The following is a 23,232-nucleotide window of genomic DNA, read 5'->3' on the forward strand; positions in this document are numbered from 1 at the left end:
ATAAATGTAAATACGTTATGTTTAGTAGCTCACTTCTGATGTGTAATGTTAATCTCCAGACAGGAAATCTCATTCAGACAAAGTTTTATTTTCTTAAAAACAAGATAATTCCATGTATTATTCCTGTTAAAGACCACATGGTTCTGTTTTAGAAAACAACAAAAACATGAAAGTATAACATTTAAAACAGAAAAAATATATATTTTACATCCAGTTCTTACAAAAAAATAGAATACACACACAACTCACATTTTATATGTACATCATATCAGCAATTTTATTTAAAACGTTTTTTCTTACTGTATTAATTTTCTTTTGTCAAAGAAGCTTTCAGGCAAATTTTAGTGAGAAGAATCAGTCTATTATTGGTCTAAACAAATGCTTTTCTCAATGCATTTTTTTTCATAGGAAGTTCATGAATTTCTTCAAACAACATCTAATGTATTGCTCCATTTGCACAGGTTTTAAAATAGGAATGGTTCTCAAATGCCCTTTCATTTCAGTGCAGCTAAGCGGACACCTAAATAAAAATATTAAAAAAATATCAGAGATCAAGATTTCTCACACTGATGTCTAACAGGACAGCATTTCATATTTATGTATATCAGCTATGCATGTTGATTTAAAAAAAAATCTTACTGGAAATCTTTAAAAGACCTCCAAGAAGTTAACATTTTTACCAATATTTCTATCTTTGTGAACATAGGATGTTTTATATGAAGACATATGCTATACCCACGAACAGGTCATTTAATCTCAAAGGGTCCAGTTGTGGGATGTTGGTCATAATTTTCATTTTTCCCAGTCATTTGCATTCTGGGGCATATCATAGTTTTCATTTTTTGCATTTCATGCACACATCAGAGAAATACAAGGTGACAGGCAACATGTTTTTTTTTATCTATGCTTCTTAAAAAATAAATTAGATAACCAAAATTATTACTTTTCACCTTACGATGGGCATGGTGAGTTCGATACATTGATTTTTTTCTATGTTCTTGTTTATTTTTACTTTTTATTTCAGATACTATGAACTTACTATGCACACCCTGAGATAAAAAATCTTCACTTCAAGCCACCTGTTTATTATGGTTTGATAAATAAAACAAATGCCAAGAGAAAAAAATGCACAATTGTATGTTTCACATTGAATTTTGTATTTACCCATCTTTTCTGCATTTTTAAACTGTGATACATCTTTTATTCAAACATTTCATGCTCATGGACAAAAGTGGAAGAACTGTAGTCAAATCGAACTTTTCAATGACATACATATGTAAAAACTGTATGCTAGCGACATGGTTATTGAACAGATTGAAAATTGCATAGACATTTTTAAGAAAAGCTTTGTGTATTAATCCGTCACCTGCAGCATGCTTTGAAGACGAGTCCAATAACAATGGCTTATATTCTGACCAGACTGAACATTCCTTTAGGTTTAATGATCATGGGTACAAGAAACCCCAATAAAAAAAGAACCTCAAGAAAATATATTTTCAGCTAAAATAATGTATTAAATAAGAAAAGGTAACATCTAGAGTTCAGGCAAGCAGATAACCAGCTTCAGCTAAAGAGAATGCGCGTGTTTTCTGCAGAGATTTTTTTTTTTTATCGAGCACAACTACGCCTGCATTGCCACAATACACGCAGAGCTGCATAATAGAAAAGTACCTTCCCTGCAGACTATCACGCGTTGGACTCGTGTTGGGCTCACCGCAGATAAACCGCGTTTTGTGATTCGGCATACTTCATTAATCCTACGCGACCGAACGCGTTCTTTTTTTCTTTTTTTTTTTTGAACGGTGACGGTCTTTGTCCTCCGACAGCCTCAGTCGGGAAGGTGGTGCAGTGCTTTTCAAATAGGTGCGCCTGTTTTTTATTCCTAGTGAACGTTGTAAGAGGGCTGTTTTTATTTGACGGCAGCCTGGTGGGCTTTCAGGGTCCGGAAGGTATCGTTTCAGTCCTCCGAAATGACATCGATGTCTTCAGGGCTGCCCTGCCTCGTCGCCACCCTCCACCGGTTGACGTGCTGGTTCCCTTTGCGTTTCTGCTGGGACTCGGGCGCTTCTTCCTCCAGTTTCTGCCTCTTGTGTTTAGTCCTTCTGTTTTGGAACCAGACTTTGACCTGAAGAGAACAGGAAAGGTCCGCGTTAAGAAAGTGGATTTTTGCAGACTTCACATATACTGAAAGGCTCACTTCCCATAAGCTTCTCAAAAGTAGTCCGAGTCACTTATTTATTTTTTTTGCCTTAAGAAAACAGAGTATTTGAAACCATCAAAGTTTGATCAGAGATGTGAATCTAAGTATCTCATTCATAGCCCAACATAATACTGTAACACTGGGTGTTAGTGTCCTCGGAAAGTCAGAAATGCCACATTCTTCATGGGGAAAATTGAGTGATTTATGTTTCACTAAATCTGAAAGCACTAAATATCAAACCCCCTCATTTTTCACAAGCAGGTCTAAGCATTTCAGAAGAAAGAATTTTTCCATTTATGCGTTGTAGCAAAATGTGATTCAACAGCACTTTACATGCAGACATTCAATAGGATTAAGAAGTAAATTATTAATATACTCACACAACAATTACCGAGAGTTTAGGAGATTCCAGATTATATTCCTTTCCAAAATAAACATATTTTCATTTATTACAGGTTCAGGTTGCAATTTTTAAATCTTTTATTTATAGTTTTAAGTAACAATCAATCTTTTATGGTGGTACCAAGTGATTGCTTGTCTAAATTATAGCTGTCTAGTCTAAAGTGCGACACTTATTTGAAGTGAATGTCTCTATCATTACATTATCTCGGAGTGTCCCGAGAAGACTTTTTATTTGTTTCACAGTGATTCCATTTGGGAGAGCAGTGTTTATAATTAAGTACCCAGCAATTTAGAAAGTCAAGAACTATGTAATTTAAAATTTTAATATATATATATTGCAAATACCAAAAGCAAACAACAGATATGTTCCAGTTGAAATTCCCTTTTTACAGTTTTTTAAGGTAACATAGTTTCCTCTAAACCAAATAAAACAAAAAGATTAAAATGACTAAATCTTCACCCGAGGCTTGAATGTTTTCTGCAAAGTATAATCACTGTAATATATGTTTCTCTTAACTTTTAAAATAGAATGATCTTATTACCATAGAATGTTTCCATCCTGTATAATAATGATGTAAAGCCCCAACAAAAGTAACTACCGGTACATTAATATTCTTTTCAAATTGACTGCCAAGCACTGCTTTGCCTAAGGCTTCATATTATACAGTCTGCTGAAGTATTACATTTGTCAGCTTTGGGGAAATATCTTCTGCAGACTTCAGTATTCATACAAGTGTGTAAGGTCTATACAGTACGTATTCTCCCATTTCTTTTTTCTTTCTTCTGTAGTTTATTGTATGTTGTGCTTTTTTTTATAACACATTGAGTTTGTGGAAAAGCACCTGTAAAAATCATTGTATTATGTCGTTTTATAATAATCTTCCATTAGATATCTTTCTGCCACTCTTGTGCCATCTTAGTGCAGTGTCTTGTCAGTTCCTAAAACTCCATGCAAATTGTGCAATTTTGAAATGAGCACAAAATTCAGTCTTTATGTCAACATGGCATTACTGTATCTGGTGGCCTGGGTCTGAGCAGGGCATAGGGGCTCTTGGAGACCGGTGATATTTAAACCCCAAGCGAGAATACTGGACAGGAGTTGCTTATTTTTGCAGGGAGGGTGACTGTCACATATCAGCATACTACTCTCTAGTAGGTCTGTTGCCGTCTTTATTACTACACCAGGTGCTGTTTTCTTCTAGGATGCCTTAATTACCCATACGTGCGTTTTCAGTAACCATATTCAGCCTCAGAAGATCACAGTGAGCCTCAGAGGAACTCTAACTCAGCAGACACAGGACACAGGTTTAACTGCACTGCAGAGTAGATGCCAGAACAGTGCAGGGCACAGACAAACACGCATACACAGGGCAATTCAGTGATCCCAATTAACCTGGACAGGAAGTCACTGGACTCTGATTGGAAACCGAAGCACCCAGAGAAATCCCATGCAGACACAAGGAGGGACATGCGAACTCCACACAGAACGTATCCTAGTTCAGAATCAAACCCTGGACCCAACAGCTCTGATGCAGCAGCCACTACGTCGCCCGGACTTTAAATGAGTGCAGATAAAGGAAAAGAATTTAAAATAATTGAATCGGAGGCCTGATTACAAGACGGGAACAAAAAAAGCACTGCTGAAGAAATGCTTTCCTTTGAGGACCTAATGATTGTTTCACAATTGTTTAGCAACGAAATTAGCCCAGTGAAAAATAAACAAAATGCAAGTTAACATTTATAAGGTACTCGCGCCTTCTCATTTTCTTTCAGTGACTCATTTCCTAAACGTTTGCGAAGCCTGCCCTAATGTGCTCTCTGGGCGCGCTGCGTTAGCGTGCGATGCGCACAGCTGGAGCGACTGCGCGCTCGCCTGCCCTCGGTCCGGGTGCTGTTTGAACGGACTGGAAGGCTCCCGGTCCCGGGAGTCCTGCCTCCGAGGCGCCCCGGCCCCCTTACCTGCGTTTCCGTCAGGCACAGCCCGTTGGCCAGCTGCTTCCTCTCCGCTCCCACCACGTAGTGGTTCTTCTCGAAGGCGCGCTCCAGCCGGAGGAGCTGGGAAGGCGAGAAGGCGGTGCGGATGCGTTTCGGCTTGCGTGAGAAGGGCCCGTGGAGGAGCAGGTTCTCGGGGCTGCTGTCCTCACCTGGTGGGAGGTGGAGAGGGCGAGAGAGAAAGGAAGGGGGTGATTATACAAGACAGACAAGGAGTGAAGCAAGCTCCTGCCTCACAGGTACCGGAGCCGGGGAGGGAGAGGGCGGCATGTACTGTAGCTGGAAGCTGGAAAAATCCCACGTTTGCTGTGGTAAGCAGGGAAGAACCTTGGTTGTCACTTCAGACAAAAGCTGTAAAACTCCCTTCGGTTGAACAAACGAAAGAGCAGCTGTCATCTAGACACGGGGGGATTTCGTTTGAAGGGCCCAGGAGTCTTCCTTTCACTGCCGGGTAGTTACGGCGCGGTTGTTTTCCTGCTAACATTGCGCCCCAGTCCGGGGTCACTCCTGCTAACACTAGCCCTGACGCGGGGTTCCCTCCCACGTCTTTTGGTCCCTCCGTGGCACACTCGCCTGGGTAAAGCTACACTCGCCAGCCCACAGCCTGCTCCCCTTTGTCGTGGGCTTGTTACTCGAGTAAAAGGATTCGGTCAAGAAAAAAGAACAACAACAACAACAAAAAAAAAAAAGAAACTGCTTACTCTTTGTAAACCCCCCCCAAAAAAAAACAAAAACAAAAACAAAAAAAAACAGATAATGGATTTGAAAATAAACACCTTCGTCGCTAAGAAGAGATGATATGTGCAATTAAAGGTGACAAGACATCCTACCCAAACAGTGATTATTACCAAGTAACATCCCTAAAGATGACTGTAGTATTGTGCAAAGTGTACAGTACAGTACTTGAGTACGTTATTTACAAACGTATGATTAGATTAGGGTTTGGATCGCGGTTGGTATTAAGAATGGCATGCTGCAATGTAGTCAGATGTACTTGGGGACATAATTGTACAGTATATAATACAGAATCTCACAAACCAACATTTCAAAAGACATTATAGAAAATTACACGTGTAGTCTCTCTAACCCGGCGATTTTGGGATTTTGTTCCAAAGTTTTTTCTCAGTGCGACTGCAGCACGTTGAAAGAGAAGCAGTTCCAACATAAGGCCATGACATGAATTTTTTTTTTCTCAGAAGAAGAGATGGATCCTGGCAGAAGGCTGATGGTGGGACCCAGTTTTTTACCAACCTGCCGTAAAACTGCCAGCCCCCTTTCGCAGCCACTCTGAGTTTCAGATCCAGCCCATTACCCAGTCGGAGATTTGAAAGAGTATTTAAACTCTTAGAATACAAAAAGTGCACTTGATTTAAATGGAATTCGATTTTTGTAGATGTAGATTTTTCAAATGAATGATGTGCAGCTGGTTGGTGCGATGGCTTTTGGTCTGTATATATAATGGAAATAGAGGAGTTTTTTTTTGCCATTTCTACATGTACATTAAGATTCTTATTGATGCCCTATATAATATAATTCAAAGTGGAACTGGATGTGAAAGGTCGGGGGGTGAAGGCACCCTACTGTTGACCTTTGAACCCTAAGACACAGTGACAAACGATGCTCCAATGTGCTGATCACTGTTAGGTTAAAAATGGGGTGCCACATTTAAAAAAATAATTTGGCTTTTGACTTGGATCAGTCCTGATAAATCTTTACCACTCTACATCCATCATGCATCAAGCCTGGGAAATCTCAGAGCTGCTTTTTAGGACTTCTGTGAAACAAAGAGTCAATAAGATGAAATATTCAGCACTGGCTCCTGGCAGACAGCATCGTTTATACATCTCCAGTGGCACGAACGGAAACGATTTGGCCTGATCTTCATCAGCGGGCACATGTCCTTTTCTTTTCTGTATAACGTATTTATTCTTTAAAATACTGTATCGCTTTTATTATAATGTCTTTTACTACAGGTGAGATTACAGCAACTCACCCTTGAAAGGACTGATAAACAGAGCCCTCCTGAAATAAAATGAGCAGTCTCGGGGATTACATGTTACAATACAAAAAGTGGAGCTGAATCACAAAGTGAGGTCTTGGGTATAACGCAGAGATCACATCGAGGGCCGATTTTTGGTTTCAATCACGGGAAGGGACGTGTTGTGGGAAACTCTTAACGATTGTTTGAAAGTGCTCACTGCAGGTGGACAGCACGTTGTATCAGCTCCGTAATATAGCCCATAACTGATGGCGATTGCCGGCGGTGTGTATGGGTGCCACCTAATCGCATCCACACACTCGGGACAAAGGCAGACCAGCTGCCAGGATCCACAGGTGAAGCAGCAAGGAGTAAGTGGAAGGGTGAGGGCAGACATGTTGAGTATTGCAAGAGGGGAGTCCAACCCTCATTACTGGAAAGAAAACATGCCTTGCTTGTCTCGGTTCATCTCTGTACTAACTTGCTCCTACAGCATTTACTAATTGTAAAGCACTTTTTCTTACAGGAAACATCTCCGGATGATTTACGTGGCTTCACCGATAAATATAATTTAGTACTGTCATGCGAAGTGATTCTGAGTTGCTGCCAAGAAAAAGGATTTTTTTCTTCATCAGGATAAATCTCCATCAGCGATAATTATTTTAAAAAATGATTAAATAATTAATAATGAAAACCCTTTTCTTGGTTTTACTTTAAGATTCCCAACTTTCAATTTCTTGCAAGGATTAACCAAAAATAAGTATTTTAAGTCATTATTACCAATGCTGTATTAAACTGCGGGAAATAAGTTTACAACAGAATCTCTACAGTAAGGAATGTCCACGAGATATACTCATTCAAAATAAATTATGTTAAAATAACAGCTGGATAGTGAAGAATATTATATTTACAAGATATCTGGCACAATACAAAAACACTGTAGAAATAATCAACGAACTTCGTGCAGATATCATAAAAAAATTTCCCAACCACTTTTCCCCTGCTGCTTTTACTACCCCTTCGTTTCTCTGAGGGCTTCTCTAGCTTGAGAAAACGTTCTTGAATTCACATCAGAGCTCTTACAGTCAAATGTTAAAAGAAATAAGGGACCTCGTGTTCTTCATTTTACAATGTGCAACTTTAGCTCCAAGGGTCGGTTTTTGATATTGTCAAATAGACAAATGTGTCGTAAAACAGGAAGCAACACCGCAGTTGTACAAGGGAAATTAAATCAAGACCTAATGTACAACCGACTGTGGTCTAAATGGGCTGCACATACGCTGAGAACTGGAGTTGGGTACAGATCTGAAAGACTATATGAAGACACACTCATGAACCTTGTCACGCTATGATGGTTGGGTGAACTTTGCATATGGAGGTCATGTATTAATTTTTGCCTCTTTACTGCCAGACATCCAAACCATAACGTCCATTTTAGTTTGGAGGATCACCATAAGAAAATGATTCAGGCCGGAAAAAATGCAAAATCGATTGTAGTTTAAGATATTGAGGCGCAATTAAGCAAATCCAAGCTGGAGAAGCTGCATCTGGATTTGCCCAATACTAGGCCTTAGGAAAATGGCCTCGTTCTGCGGTCTCATTGTTTATCCGACTTTGTGCGCCCAAAAGGAACATCTGGAGCCCCTTCTGCAGGGTCCGTTTATTAAAATCACCGCGTAAAAAAACAGAAATATTTTACATAAGCAAATGTATCTATAATATAATATTTGCGGCCGCCGTTTGCGTGAGACGTGCCTGCATGAAAGGAACACAGAGTGCAGACGTCGTTTCCCAGCACGAGTAAACAAAACCAGTAGAGTAGAGTATGGCAGACGAAGAGGGGGAGGGCGAAAAAAACGGAAGCAACCGTCGTTTCAGAAAGCTCACAGCCCAAACCCGAAGGTCACGCCCTCGCCTGGCTGGCAGCCGGCGATGCCGAAAGCTCGTTGGGAGATGCAGGCGCGAGGACCAGAGCCACGCGCTGCTGCTCGCTCTTCGAGATGGACGGGTCAGCTCTCGTGCCTCCGTGACACGCGGGCCAGGGAGGTGAAACAACGGCGATGAGCAGCGTGTCTGTAAACTCGTTAAATCTGCTCAGCAGGTATTGGCCGGCTGCTGAATTCTGGGTGCTCTGACGGAACTCGGTTGGTCTCTGGGCGGGGGTGGATCAAAACCCTATCAATCAGATTCATGGCAGCAAACAGCAAGGAAACCAAGTACGCCTGGCCTGGGGTTATACACTGCTGCTAAATGTAACACCTATTTTGTTTATTATTGTGTTAAAGATCCCTTTCCCTGATGGATGGTTGCAATTCATCACAGGCTTCTACAGCCTGTTTTGCCGTGGCAAGCTTCTCTTAAGGTCTCTCCAGCTACAAACTGACGTGTGTGTCGACGGTGTCCTGGGTCACCGCACGACCCACAAAAACTCCATCCCCCTTTCCTGACCCGGATCACAACACAAGAGACTTAATGCCGCGGGTAGAACAGTGACTCTCCATCCCTTTTTCAAGCAGTAACTATGGAGGGCAACGGTAACGTGGGGGAAGAGTCCCTCTTGATTCAGATTTCCCTTGAGTGAATTGGTCCAGCTGGTGGGGAGAGAAGCTTCAAAGGATGTTGTCCTGTGATCTGCAGTTTTCAAAGACTATCACAAATACTGCGGAGATGCATGAGCTGCTCATCATCGATTTGATGGAAACACAATAGAAATGAGAGTAGGGGACAGGCCCAGGAAGGATATAGGTACATGGGTAATGGGAGAGGTATGGATATGAAACCCTCCAGCTGATACCAGCTACTACAGGCTTAAAACCATGCATCTGGGCTACAGAGGCACCACAAGAAGAGAAAGTGTTCCTCTCCTCTGATCCTCATGGGTTACAGCCTGTAAGGCCTTATTGCTCTCTTTAAAGTGGAACTGCAGTCCCAGTTTCTAGGACCGGTTATTACATTTCAGTATACATACAATCAGTGATGTTACAGAAAATCTTTACAAATTTCGAATTAAGCACAAAATTGTAAACTTTGTAAAAGTACTGTAAGTCGCCATGTTGTTGTAAAACCTTGGTCTCTCCACAAGCGAGAGCGATAGTTCCTACCAATTGTGACGTGATGGGGCCCTTCCCGCTCACTAGTCACCGTAATGACTAATGTAATGTGATGTACAAGCGAATAGGTACAGGTTATGCAGCAGATATTTCACTGCAGAAATGGTCCAACGTGATATGCATGCAGAGTTAACAAATAAGTGGTGTTGGTTAGCAAAACTTGAGAGCAATCAGAGCAATATTTCTGATACATGGAAAGAGATGTATTCACAAGCCTGCTTGTTTACAATGTAATAAGGCAGCTTATAATAAGGCACGTCACCAGATGTTTTGATGCCTCATTCTGAATCGCAGAAAATGGCAATGCGCATACCTGGACATTTTTTCTATTTTTTGTGATGTAAGTTGGAGGTTTTACACGTTACTGCGAACATTTTACTTTAATGCGGTTTGATTCTTTCTGACCACGAAATATAAAAAGAGTGTAGCTGTTCTGCTTTTAACTGCAACTCATTTTAGATCTAGTTAAGTGACTTGATTTGCTCATTAGAAGCATTGGCTCAGTGGAGATCAGAAGGCTCCATGACTTTTGAGAATTGGAGCTGACAATCTTTACTACAGGAAAGTGGCTGCTCTCTGTTATGTTCACCCAGCCTTAACCAATATTGTGGCCTTTAGAGCTCCAGAATTCCAGTATCATTAGATACGTCCACAAGTTATCCACATCTAGGTCTCTACTCTGGAGTGCACATGATGATTCGCCGATTTAGTGTAAGGCCGAATGACTCAGTCTGTCAGGCTGCTTTGCAGTAATTCGTCTGTTCAAGCCTCGGATCGGACAGCTGTTTTTTGCCTGCTGGGAATGTCTGTGAAACTGTGGTTCTTCCACAGGCAAGAGGATTAAAGGCAGAAGATGACTCCTAACCTCTAGACCACTTGAACGCAGACCTTTCTCACATGATTCAGAAGATGTATTTGGGGGTTACAATGATAATTTTGTTAGCAGTTCAATTGGAAGGCCTAATCTGCCATTATTTGTATTTAAGTGATCACTGTCTAAACTATATGTACAATTGCAGGACATCTCCTGCAGCCCATAGAAACAGACATTTCCCTGAGGAGGAATGTGCTTTGTGCTGTAAAATATCATTGACAAGCATCTTCAGCTGGGGTGCTGAAAATCCTTTGAACTAGAAAAGACAAAGGAATACAAATATTTGCCCAAAAGCGTGGAGGGATTATGGGTTCGGTAAAGAGAGAGAAAATGTCAATACCACACTTCATAAGGTCCTACAGCGATGACAAATGAGCTGACAAAAGCATTTGTAACATTCAGAAATCACAACCAGTAAAAGAAGCTTTGAAAAGATCATTCCAAACCTGGATTTTGCTAAACTTGACTACACCTCCTGCTTGCTGTAATGTCTCTCCAGTGTGTCATTTCAAAAATATGTCTAGAATTTACTAAGGAACAAATTAGATAGTGAATAGGTTATGCACTTTTCCAACATTTTCCAATGGTTGTTGCTGGGATTCAACATGGCACCAGATAATCTCCACTGATACTCTAACAGTGGTATATAAATTTTTAATGTGCTTTAAGTGGTAAGGGTAAATATTTTAATATTTTCAATGCCCTCGTTTTAAAACAGTACGTAGCAGAATTTAAGTTTTGTCTTTCTAATATGTTTGTTACACACGTATGTTGGGATAAACGGCTGCAGGAATGAGGTTTTTAGGCATGTCAAGAGATCTTGGACCTTTATCTTTGTTTTAACAAATATTTATACCAAACCGCCCTGCCTTTATGAGCTGTTTCTTTACAAATAGCACCTTTCTGGAACGTTACCCAGATAGATGAAGGGGACCAGTTGAAAAAGTGGATATACCTGTAAAAGCTGAGACCCAAAACATATTGTGGTCTGTTAAAGAGTTTTGATATACTTTAATAACTAAAAAATTAAAATTAAAAAATAATAACATTACAAATCTCAGCTCCACATTAGGTATTAAAATATGCCTGGATATGCTAAAACAAGCCACACACAATCTACCAAAATATTATGTGCGGTTATGCTGTGGCTTCATGCAGATCTGCAGTACTTCCGCAGGTGATGTAATTGTTATTGATCTGAAGAGAAATCATACATTCTTCTGCACATCAGTATGTCATTGATAATCCACACATACATTTAAACCAGTCTTTTTATCAATAGAAATTTGGAGGTGTCTTTTTTTATATTAAATCCCATCATGATCAAAATATTTGAAAACATTAGTCCTGCTGAACAATGTGCTTCTTGTTTTCACTGCAGCCCTCCATAATTTAATTGGATCTGAACTAGAACTATACTATACTGTACATTGCCTTAAAAAAGAACCTCACAGTTCGCACATTTAGTTATGACACTTAAAAAAGCACTTAATGTTATATCACATGCTGAACATACTACTGTATATTCCATGTATTTCATAGTGAAAAAAGAAGAAAGTAAACAGATAATATGGAATAGTCATAATTGAATAAGTGTTCAAACTCTTTGCTGCGGCAAACCAAAATGAGCTTAGTTGCCCAAAGTTAGTGATAACAAGAAGTTGTTAGTTCGGTGACCTTCTGATCTGCAAGGTTCCTTGGTCAGGCAGTGAATGTCGAGCAAGGACTTGGCCTCGAGTCATGAAAGAAGCTTTTCAAGCAGGTCAGGAATAACGTCATGGAAAGGTCAGAATAGGGCTGTAAAAGACTGAAGTCTCTGAATCTCTCTGTGAGCACAGGCTGCTGCCTCAACAGGAAGAGGAAGACGCATCTCAGCACCCAGATTCTGCCAGGATCAGGCTGTTTCCCCAGACTGGGAGGGTGGGCAAGGAGGAAACTGGAGAAGGGTTCCACTGTGAGGTGGGCACTTAGCAGAGAAAGAAAGACTTGTAGCTAGGGGCCTTCCACTGAATATTGAATTCACAGGTTTGAATATGGACGCAATCAACCTATTTCAGGTTCTTCCCTTTAGTTTACTGTAACATATCTGACCCACAGGAGTCTTTGGTTTGAGCATTCAGGTTTTAAATTCCTTGCTAAATTTAAAAAAAAAATGGATTTTGTAATTTTATAAATGTGACACCATAGGAAGGGTTTGAATCTTTTTGCAAAGCCGTGCAATGAGCAAATTCTATTTTTTAGCTCCTTAATGGGGAGGAGTAGCTCAGGCAGGTGTTGCAGTGACTGGGTTGGAATGAGAGCTGAACAGACGAGAACCCTTCAGGATGAAGGCTGGGAACCCCTGTTCCTGCAGGATCACCCTGAGGCTGCAGTGAGGTTGCTGGTGTCTGGGATTGTCGTGCATATTCCTTCAGATCAGCCCGTTTCCAACAAGACTTGGAAGTGTGCATTGGAAGACCAGCCAAGCATAGCGTGCCGCAGAGAATCTATTCATCTGATTGGTGTTGAGGGTCCCTAATATTTTCACAGCTTAGTACAGTCGGATGGGCAGTTAAACCCTCAGCATTCCTCCTCCGGAAACTGTCCTCACACCGATGCACAATACCACCTATGTATTAGTTGCCAGATTATTCTACTTGTGCCATAATTGTATCCTTATTTTTATTAATTAAAAAAATGTTGCATATGATTAAAAAAAACTGAAGGGTGGCTATAATTAGGTCATTTCAGGGGCTGTGCAATTATACTATAAAAATGAATAATAAACCATCTGTGAAGTATTGGAGACAGAATGGGTTAGGGGTACAGGTTACAGATGGGATTAGGGCTTTGGAATAAACTTGCAATTAATGCAAACACTGTTTTATTAACTTTACAAATTTATAATGTTGGTGTAAATCACATTTGTAACGGCTAACGGTGGAAGAAGTACTTTCTCACCAGGTGAATCAATTTCCCTAACTCCTTCCCAACGAGTACAGATAGTGCTGCAGTTGTTTGCCCAGTTTCGGTCTTCATCTCGCCATGATTTTGACCTCCTCCCAGAAAACGCCCTCTGAGTGACCGAGCGCTGATCTCCTGCAAGCAGGAGTTGTCACTCGCTGGTGTGTTTTTTCCCGCTCGCACTGTGGCGCGTAGCTTGTTTCCCAGCTGGCACAGGGCCACTGACCCCGGACGTGCCCATGGGACCCAGCCTCTGCCCGGAGACTCAATCTTCTCGAAGGGGCGGGGGAGGGAGGGGGGCGGGCATCACCGGGCACCGAGAAAAGAGACACCAAGCTCTCTGCGGGCTGCGGTGCCCCTCTCACACGGCTTTCGCAGATGGGGCCCATTCCACGCGTTGGAACAAATGTCTGGTCTCTCTGGCACTAGATGGGAGAGCTGTCTGCTTAAAACTGGGGCAGGGGGCTGAGGAGGGTGGGGGAGGGGTTAGGGAACTGTGACGTCTCCGAGAGTCGAGAGGCACTGCCCTGCACTCTTTAGATATGTGAGGAGACTGGTACAGAAAACGTACTTACAACCTATAAAGAATATCGGTGGCCTTAAGCAGTGGATATACCTCAAAAGGGAAATGAAAAAGTCTCGTCTCCTAAAAACGAGCCATTCTGGATACCATGGAATAGTAGAGTTTTTCCCACAATGCTTCCACACTCGGGTGTCTTCCTTAAAGTGATGGTTCCAGCTGTGAGGTACAGATTTTTTGGTATCAACCTCCTTTTGCACTTGGGGAGTTCTCATTTTATGAGACACGTAAGTCCACATGGGTCAACTAAAAAAAATGTTTTTTTTCCCTCTAGAAACTGGAGATGCACCGATCAGTGGTGTCTGTTAATGTGAATTATGGGCACGCAATTACTAGGGCTGTGACTTGTTGAAATGAACTGTCAAAAAACTGATTGTGCAATTCTACCATTTATGGGCTCTTCAGGAAACTTCGTGCACTGTACAATAGCACACCAGATGCCCATAAAAGAAGTGAAAAAGGCACAGCTAATTGACAGCCAAAAAAAAAAAGAATAATTTATACATTAAAGGCTATAACATTAATACAGGTTTTAAGTGAGTTTTGAAGAGGTTAGTTGCATAGTCTTTCCTCGATTTGGGTCAGCCTTTAAAATGCATGGTTTGGAGCCTGCTCTTCAACAAACCAGTAGGGCCCGAATCTCCACATTTCATATTAAGAGTTCAGATGCAGATGTACACATGCGAGACGACTTACGGTCCTGTATATAGAATTATATGGAGCTGGACAATTCAGTGCCTTACTGAAGAGCAGGAGAACAGGGAGCCAATGCAGTTTACAGAGCAAGGGATTCCTCTGGCAGTTTGCTCTTCCAAATCCACCCCCAGTAAAGAGACCTCGTCCAAAACCTGTTCACTTCAGCCCTGCTCCCCAGTCGGAGCCCCCCTGTACACCTGCACTGGGCCAGCAGCTGCCCGGCTTAAACTGGACTGCGAACTATCTAGAAGGCTCAAAGGATTAGAGACTTTCAGGAAATAATAGAGGTTTCTGTAAAGGAAATGTGTGTATTTGTCCAAAAAATAAATGACACACACACCAGGTAAACTCATCTTGCACTGAATCCCCATGGCTGTATTTAGGCTTGTCTAAACAGTAGTTTTCACGGTTATTGGACACCATTAGTGAGTAGATCTCCTTTGTCTGTAAATAAAAGGGCTTTATCTAAGCCCCGGATCTGAGTAAGAGTAACAACAACCTCTGACTTCCACCAATTAGCTGGAATATGCCCCAGAGGGATCGCTCTTGGCCCATTTTGCTCCGCGAACACCTGACAGGACACAGGAGCGCTGCTCCATGGCTGGCCGTGAGCGGCTGAGCTCGTCAGACGAACAGCTAGAGAGTTATTGACCTCCCAGGTTTAACTAATAGCTTTATTGGACCACCCATCTCTGGCTTTTCAGCTGTATGACATCACCACAATTCTCTTACCACAAAAAAACTTAAATCGTTTGAATCAATTATTCTGACTTTAATCAGAGGAAGGACCCGGGAAAGGATTTCAAAGGATTACAAAAAAAAAAAAAAAACCGCACGTTCACTATACCAACGGGCAGGTTTTCCACAAGAAAAGCTTTCATTAACCAGTCCGTGGTAACAAAAATACTATTTTGATTATTTGATCACGAAACGAATCTGCGCAGTACCGTCTTGACAACTTTTTGAGAGTATAATCGTTTATTTGACCTTTTTTTGTTTATACACGCAGTTCATTCATCTATTAACAGGATAGTGGACGATCGTTTATACATATCATACAGTGCGTTTTGTGTTCCTGTCATTGTAGTCGTGAGCCTTTTCTCTCCTATATTTTAGGGGAGAACTGTTATTGTAGATGGGGAAGGAAAAGCTAGGGGAATGGTAATAATAGTAATAAAACTAGCTGAAAAGACAGCTGCTCCGTTAAGGGCTGCTTCGCCTAGGAACGCGTCTATCGGGAAACGGCACGAACCGCTTGTCCCCAGCGGTGTATATCCCAACCTTCAACTTTTTCACAAGAACGGAATTGTATCGCCTGCTTTGCGTCTATTCATAAAATAATTGAAATTAATCCTTTATTGAAAAGAGTGTTTAACGACAACGCCTATGACTCTGGTGAGAACACACACATACTGGGCGGAAAATACCAGGTTTGCTCCTAATGTACAGGAAACCAACACGAGTCAAAACATTCCAGCCAGGTTATATGACAATAAGTCAAATGCTTACTACTACAATGTAATTATATCATTTGGCATTCGCCATTGGCTATTTACAGTCAAGATGGTGGTGCCAAGGACTCAAAACTATAATTCCCGTTCCTTCGCCTCAGAGCATTCACTTGTGGGAAATTGTTTCCGTTTGTGTTCTGATGTCTAGGTGTTGAAAAGCTTCAGAAATTACAGTTCAGACTGGTGACAGTGGAGATAGATGGTGCCAGCCCCCCAAAAGCCTGAATTTCGACTTTCAAGTCCAATACAATCCATTTTTGTCAAACCAACCGAAGTTATCTCATTCGCGTGTTACGAGTAGAAAACATTTTCTCACTTAGTACTAATTGCGTGAATTCAGATGACTAGGTTCTGAAAGGGAAGTGTAAAAATGATAATTTCTCGAATAAAGCAAGACTGTAACGAAATTACCTACCTGGTTATCTGACTTGAAACGTCGTTGCAGCGTGCTACTGAACTACAGAAGTAATTGCTATTAATTAGTTTAAAAGTTAGTCACCAATACCGAATTTCACATTTTCTTGGCCACTGCTAATATTGCTAAGAAACCAAGTGCTGCGGGTGCTTCTTAATTTGAAAATACAATTATCTAACCTCGGACCTAGAAGTTAATTAAAATATTACAATCTTTCAGTTTAGACACGAAGACATAACTCGAGGGAAATATTTGTGGTAACCCTCAGAGCCGCAGTACTCACACGCTGTGTTATTGCGTAAAACGTTGGTGAATATAGAGGGAAATTGGCTTGGACATGTAATAGCCTTGTAGTAAAATCATTAACTGGTTTATCCGCCACTTACTCGGAAGTGTTTCGCTCACAACTTGTCCAGAAGATTTAACTTTCACTTGAAATTAAAAGCGCGCAAAACAGCAGATTACCCACCACTTTAAAATACTAACAGTGTACACGGTTATCATTCGTCACCGAAATCCCTGCCCCTTACAACAGTACACAAACCTTCAAGGCTCTTTTTCAATTCGGGGTTATTGTTATAATACGTCTGATAGTTGCTGTCGAAATGGAAATTAAACCCTTGTGCAATGTCTGGAGGATGAGCGTAAAGGGACGCTGATCTTTTTCACGCTTTCAACCTTAAGAGTCCACTTAAAAGTGCCATTGAGAAAGCTCTGAATATACTACGTAATTAGCTTTCAATAATAAGCACCTACAGATCCCCGATCCCCCCCTGCACACACTAAAAACAAAACCTCTATATAATGTGTAAATGTGTCTGTATCCCATTTAAGAACAGAAGTAAAAGATTGAAGAACCCTCCAGTTACACAGACCGCTGGGACTCAAAGCATGTACAACACTCTCCCTGAAGTCCCTAACACGCTTTTTAAAATGTATCTCGTATTTCAGTCCCGACCCTGCTCATTGTTGGGATATATTCCACATAATTATACAGCGTATTGAGAAGTGCTGTTGAAAATATCACGGTATATATTTGTAGAAATGTCGGCACCAAGAAATCCGGGTGTTGAAACTTGTGCTGTGGTCTGAATAGAGGGATGATGAGCTGAGCCCGAGCTGACAAAGTTAAACCGCTTATTATTCTTTCTCCTCGCCCTTTGATTTGAAGAAGTATTGCGATCCGCCGCACCTACTCTTAACCCAAATTCTAAGCGCACATTTAAAATCAAGGCTTCTGGGTTGAAAAACTTCAGTACAGATCGACCTGCGCGTATTGGCTACGCTTGGAATGATACTGTACCTTCCACTACCAAGTAAAGGTAATTCTAGTGTCCAATGCCGCGTCTTTTTAGGATGTTTAATCGGCAATTATTTGATTAATATTATATGGGGGAAAAAATGATTATTTTTGTCATCAACCAATCCATGTCATTATTTTATCTGGTTGAAGTTTATTATAACAAAATTGTGTTACGAAAGTGACAAAAAAAAGTTTAACATCCTAGATCTCCGAGCAATATTTTCACCTGGTTTGCATTTTTAATTCGCGCCTTAATCCTGTGATATCGTGTGTCCTATATGACCAGAGAGTGTTGTTCTGTAAAATACATAAACGATTGCATATTAAAAAAAACACGGTACAACCTTAACACTCGAAATGTTATAGGTGGGAAATTAGCAAGAAATGAAGACCAGCAAATAAATAATCTAATCTTAAACATGATTTTTTTAATTAAACGGTATTTGTTTTTACCAGTTTGTACGCAAGACTGGCAGTTTGTGAAAACCCACAAGTAGAAGTGTTTAGAAATGTACTATTGTCCCTGATAAACGCAACATTGTAATATTTTAAGTGTCTCTTAGAAAAAAATTAAAATCCAAACAAACACTCGCATTCGTTTACATTTCTATTTTGCGCTAAATTGTTATAATTTATAACCAAAACAAAAGGCGTTGAATAGGATCAGGGCTTCGGACAATTGAAAGACGTTTTGTTAACACAAAGCTCCGCTTCAACAAGAACAAATGACTTGGTTTGACCGCATAGTAGGATATCCCTGGTTGACTGTCAAATTTTCTTATCAGGCGTTTTCTAACAGTGCTTCTAAAAATATTTAGGAACTATACGATAACTTCCACGTGGTTTATATGTTACTAATGGGATTCAGACTACATCTGGTATTTGAATGCAACAATACACATCGATTTCATGAAGAAATATAAAATTCTAATACAACCTCTGTTCATTTTCAAAAGGGTATCCACTTTAGATGTTGTTAACCAAGAACCGTTGAAAACACTGGGTTACAATAAGAACTTTAAAAAAATATAAAAAAAAACAAATTCTCCTCTCAACGCTTGTGCGTTGAACAGGCCCGCGTTTAATATTTTCAGATCGCTTTTCTATTTGAAAGTCCTCTCCTGTAGGTCCTAAATATATTTTAGAAACCCGGGTCGTTATGTTTGTGTCTTGCAAACTACAGTAAATTACAGTATTGTAAACTGGAAACTACAATCTATGTTATGCCCTTGCAAAAATCCGTATGGTTTGCATACATTTCTGTACTTAGCACCGACTATAAAACCGAGCCCGAAAGCCAGTGTAAATCAACATTCCCCAAATGAGAACGGACACATTTGAACAAAAGACTGCTCGTTTTATTTTTAAAATATTTGTGTGTTTGTGGTCTATCATTTTCACAACCGACTGGCTTTTGTTAACGCTGCTAGTTAACACAAATTCCGCTTACTGTATAATAGGCCCGTTGGCCATTGCGTAGCCGAACTAAGCAGAGCTGGAAAAAAAAAAACACAACTTGTTAGCCAAAACCTCGCAACGTAAATTGAATGTTTAGCCATTCAGATTTCCTTAATTTTGTGGAGACAGGGAGATTCGTTTGACGAAAATCCAGGCGATAAATTGCCAGTTTAAATGAATAGATCGCACGGGTTGGATTCAATTGTTCTGGGATGGTGATGTCGCTCAAGGACCAGTCCACAGAGTTGGTATTTTAGATATTTAACAACATAAAGACAACTAAGGCAGGAATTTCGATTGATTCTCTCCAACTAAAAAAAAAAACACAGGATTTTATTCAAACTGCGACAACCAAATATACTGTTTCACTAATTACTGGAAAACATTGAGCATTTTGTTAGAAAACGCTGCACCGAATAAAAGTAAAACTGGTGTCCCTGTCAGAACAATAAGCAGACAGCACTGAACATGCCTTTTTTACACTTTTTAAAAAGGAGTTCTAAAAATGAAGTACAGCACATGATGACATCCTTCCTTGATTGCTAAGTAATTAGATTTTTTTAAAAATAAATTATAGTGATTAAAATAATGAGTTGACTTCTTTTACGGCAAATTGTGCGGTTAGGAAACTGATTTCGCCTATTTACGGGTGGGTTTACCGATGATAGATGCGCGTCAGAGTCTGTTCTAATTTTCTGAAAACTGCTCGGGTCGCTACAGTCCGGTTCAACACTTGCAGAATAATAATTTACCCCCCTCCCTCCCTATATTATTATTATTATTATTATTATTATTATTATTATTATTATTATTATTATTATTATTATTACCATGATACAAGTACGAACAAAACGTATTAACCAAAACAGAGCATCAGAACAGTCTGTCCTGTCACCCGATTAATTACAGCTGCGACTCGGTCTTCAAATTAATGGTCATTATTGCGGATCTGCGGGCTCCGTGAAGTTCTCGGAGGTGTTTTTTTCCCCCTGTTTTGTTAAAAAAAAAACGAGCTAGCAAAAGCCCACACAGCCCACGATCGAAAAAGAAAATACAATTCTGCAATCTTATTTCATTTTCCCGATAAGAGCGTCTGTCGCGTCAGCATTCCCGATTTCTTGTGTTTCTTTACGTCCTCGTCAATACCGTCCTCACACATGAAGCTGACTTTGAAATTCTAACAGAACTATACAGCCGAGAGACATCAAAGATGGAGAAGTACAGCCTGCTCACCTTGGAACCTGTGACCTAAGTATCTGTTCCTCAGAACCCAGGGGTAAAAGTTCAGCGTCTCTCTCTGATGCGGGCCGAAGAAAGGCTGAGCCGGCAGCTGCAGAGGGTGAAGCGAGAGAGCGGAACTGGCGGCGTGAGTGCCCGGCTCCGAGAACATCAGATCCGGGGTGCTGTACAAGGTCCGGCCGGTGTTCTGGAAGCAGCTCCCGAAGGGCGTAGGGTGGACCGATTCGGTGAACCGCAGAGCCGTCGGCCGAACCGGTTCGTCTCCGGCCGAAGAATTCGCGTCCTTGCCCACCAGAGACTCGATGGTGAAACATTTCTTGCTAGGCTGGTACATCGTCCCAACACCGAGAATCGACACTCTCCCCGCGAATGTCCAAAAGAAGAATAATAATAGTAATTATTATTATTATCTCGAAACAGCCAGGGGATTGCTTCAGGGAAAGTCGCTCGATTTAGGAAGAAAAACAAAACAAACAGAACAGTCCTCAAAATCCACGCGGATTCTTAATCCACCGAGAACTCCATTTCTTAAAACCCTTCCCTTTAATGTAGGAGGTAAATATTAAAAAAAAAAACTTCCCGAAATGTTAGAGAAGACCCGGGCAAGGTGTTTGACAGCGTCCGGGCACGTCTTGTGGTCTGTTTTAATACCACACAAACAGTTAAGATCGCCGGAAAAAGCTATCGATTTTGGGTTGCGATGATTGTATTCGACGAAAAGTAATTCATTACTGAGTGTCGGAGCTCGGTGCAAAGGAATTCCGGCTTTAGCCTATGACAGGGCAGATGTAACCTCGCATCTCCCGAGGAGCTCAGAAGCAGACAGAAATTCAGCATGCCTTTCACAAGAAAGACCTGTCACTCACTGCGCCCAATACCTGCCCTCGGGTTCCTCGCTCGCAGAGGTGTGGTGAGCATGCGCACGTCAAGCCATGCAGGAGAAAAGATCAACACGACGAAACGCAACGCGATAAAATACCACAGCCAGCCTTCGCTGACAGGGACAAGTGCTCAGGCGTCGTGCGAAGTCGTTTTGAATGACTTGTAGGGCCTATATCGGCGCTTTGGAGGGGGTTGTCTGCACAACCGCAAAGCCAGCGCAGCAAATTTGTTGTCGTTTTTTAAAAATGATGCGATAACGAGAAAAGAGGGTTGAACAGCTAATAGCGTATCTCCTAGGATGTAGTTTAGCTGTAGACAAAAGGTGAGATCACATTTTCCCTTAAAAGACAAAAAATAGCAATGCGAACCTTAATGATGAGATACGCTTTCTCTCACTAAGTTATTATTAGTGTGCAATGCGCGGATCTTTGATTTGATCACGCTTCTCCGTGTTATGTTGTCTGTTGGATTTTATTATTAGTAAAAAAAAAACACACCTCCTAGTGAGGATCTTATTGTAAACTTACTCTTCTCCGAATCTGCACAGTAGGTCTCTATGGGTCACCTCCTCCCAATCGGTCATTTTTAGACACGTGGAACAATTGAGTTTTGACCACTGATGAAGGTCACTTGATCAATTAAACTAGATATCGTTTAGGAACGAATATCTCAGCACCGTCAAGCTGTTGAAAGACCACAGTAGGACGTTTCTTAGGGAGTCTAATCGTCGTCTCCTTCAACGAATCGAAACCCTACGCTTGTTCCCGGTCGTTCCAGATCAGTGATTCACAGGTGACCTATAAAGACTTCTTGGACTGTAGATCACCAAGATACACTTGACAGACAACACAACGCGTGGGAAACAAGAGGTTTTTCTCTAGATCTCCTGCCACAAGACAAAGTGTAGCTTCTGGGGAGCAAGGCTCTGAACATGGACTCGATGGGTCTGAGGTGCGCACACTGCTGTATTACTGATACACCGGCGTAACACATCTAATATGGAGACAACACAACACAGAATGTCAAAAGGCCGAACAAAAACCAAGACAAAAATACGTGACTTATTGCCTATATTATTAAATAACCTAGCTTACAGCGCCCCCTGCAAGACTTTCCTTGCACTATATGTGCCTGGGGAAAGTAATTACGTAATAGGACGCTATTGCACACGCGGACTTCAGAAACACAGCGCCAGGTTTAATTCAGACTTTCACAGTAGCGTACAGGACGCACAAAGCATACGGAAAAAACTAACATCTATTATAAGAACATTCGTGTCTTAAAAGATTTCTGTGAGTTTTGTCCTTGGGTGTGATTACCCTTTACAACAGGCCATTACATCACATCCACTAAGGCAGTGCATTTCAAAATAGAGGCAAATCCTACAGGCCTGTATACTGCGAGTTTCATATTACGTAAGCCCAACGCTTTTGTGAGGTTTGCGTGTAACCTAATTAAACTCATCAATACGAATACGAGATAAAACATATCAGGGACAAAACGGTGAATACGTCAGTAACACAAAACAACTCAATAAAATTGAAAAATAACCACACACGCTCTCGCCAACCAATTTTGGCTTTTTCTTACTGGTTAGATGACGTTTCATTACAGTATTATTAGCACAGGCTTGATTAACTCAAAGGATA

The 23,232-nt window shown here is 41.0% G+C and overlaps 1 protein-coding gene across 1 annotated transcript; it reads right to left on the reverse strand.

Annotated features, from left to right (window-relative positions):
* Window positions 1-67: 67 nt before the first annotated feature.
* emx3 (empty spiracles homeobox 3) lies at window positions 68-21,948 on the reverse strand. Its single transcript, XM_088604714.1, has 3 exons — window positions 20,696-21,948; window positions 4,562-4,746; window positions 68-2,125 (listed from the first exon to the last, which is right to left on the reverse strand). Exons 1-3 carry the CDS (start codon window positions 21,033-21,035, stop codon window positions 1,958-1,960), a joined length of 693 nt encoding a protein of 230 aa, XP_088460840.1. The 5' UTR covers window positions 21,036-21,948; the 3' UTR covers window positions 68-1,957.
* Between the last annotated feature and the right edge of the window lie 1,284 nt (window positions 21,949-23,232).

The sequence above is a fragment of the Lepisosteus platostomus genome, chromosome 13 (assembly GCF_059453375.1).
Source record: "Lepisosteus platostomus isolate fLepPlt1 chromosome 13, fLepPlt1.hap1, whole genome shotgun sequence".
Taxonomy (NCBI): domain Eukaryota; kingdom Metazoa; phylum Chordata; class Actinopteri; order Semionotiformes; family Lepisosteidae; genus Lepisosteus; species Lepisosteus platostomus.

Excerpts from the sequence above, each read along its gene's own strand:
- emx3 (XM_088604714.1), bottom strand. The coding sequence starts at position 21,035 with ATGTACCAGCCTAGCAAGAAATGTTTCACCATCGAGTCTCTGGTGGGC. Across the intron at positions 4,747-20,695 it reads CTTAGGTCACAGGTTCCAAG|GTGAGGACAGCAGCCCCGAG; the intron begins GTGAGCAGGCTG and ends ACCTCCCACCAG. Across the intron at positions 2,126-4,561 it reads TGTGCCTGACGGAAACGCAG|GTCAAAGTCTGGTTCCAAAA; the intron begins GTAAGGGGGCCG and ends TGTTCTCTTCAG.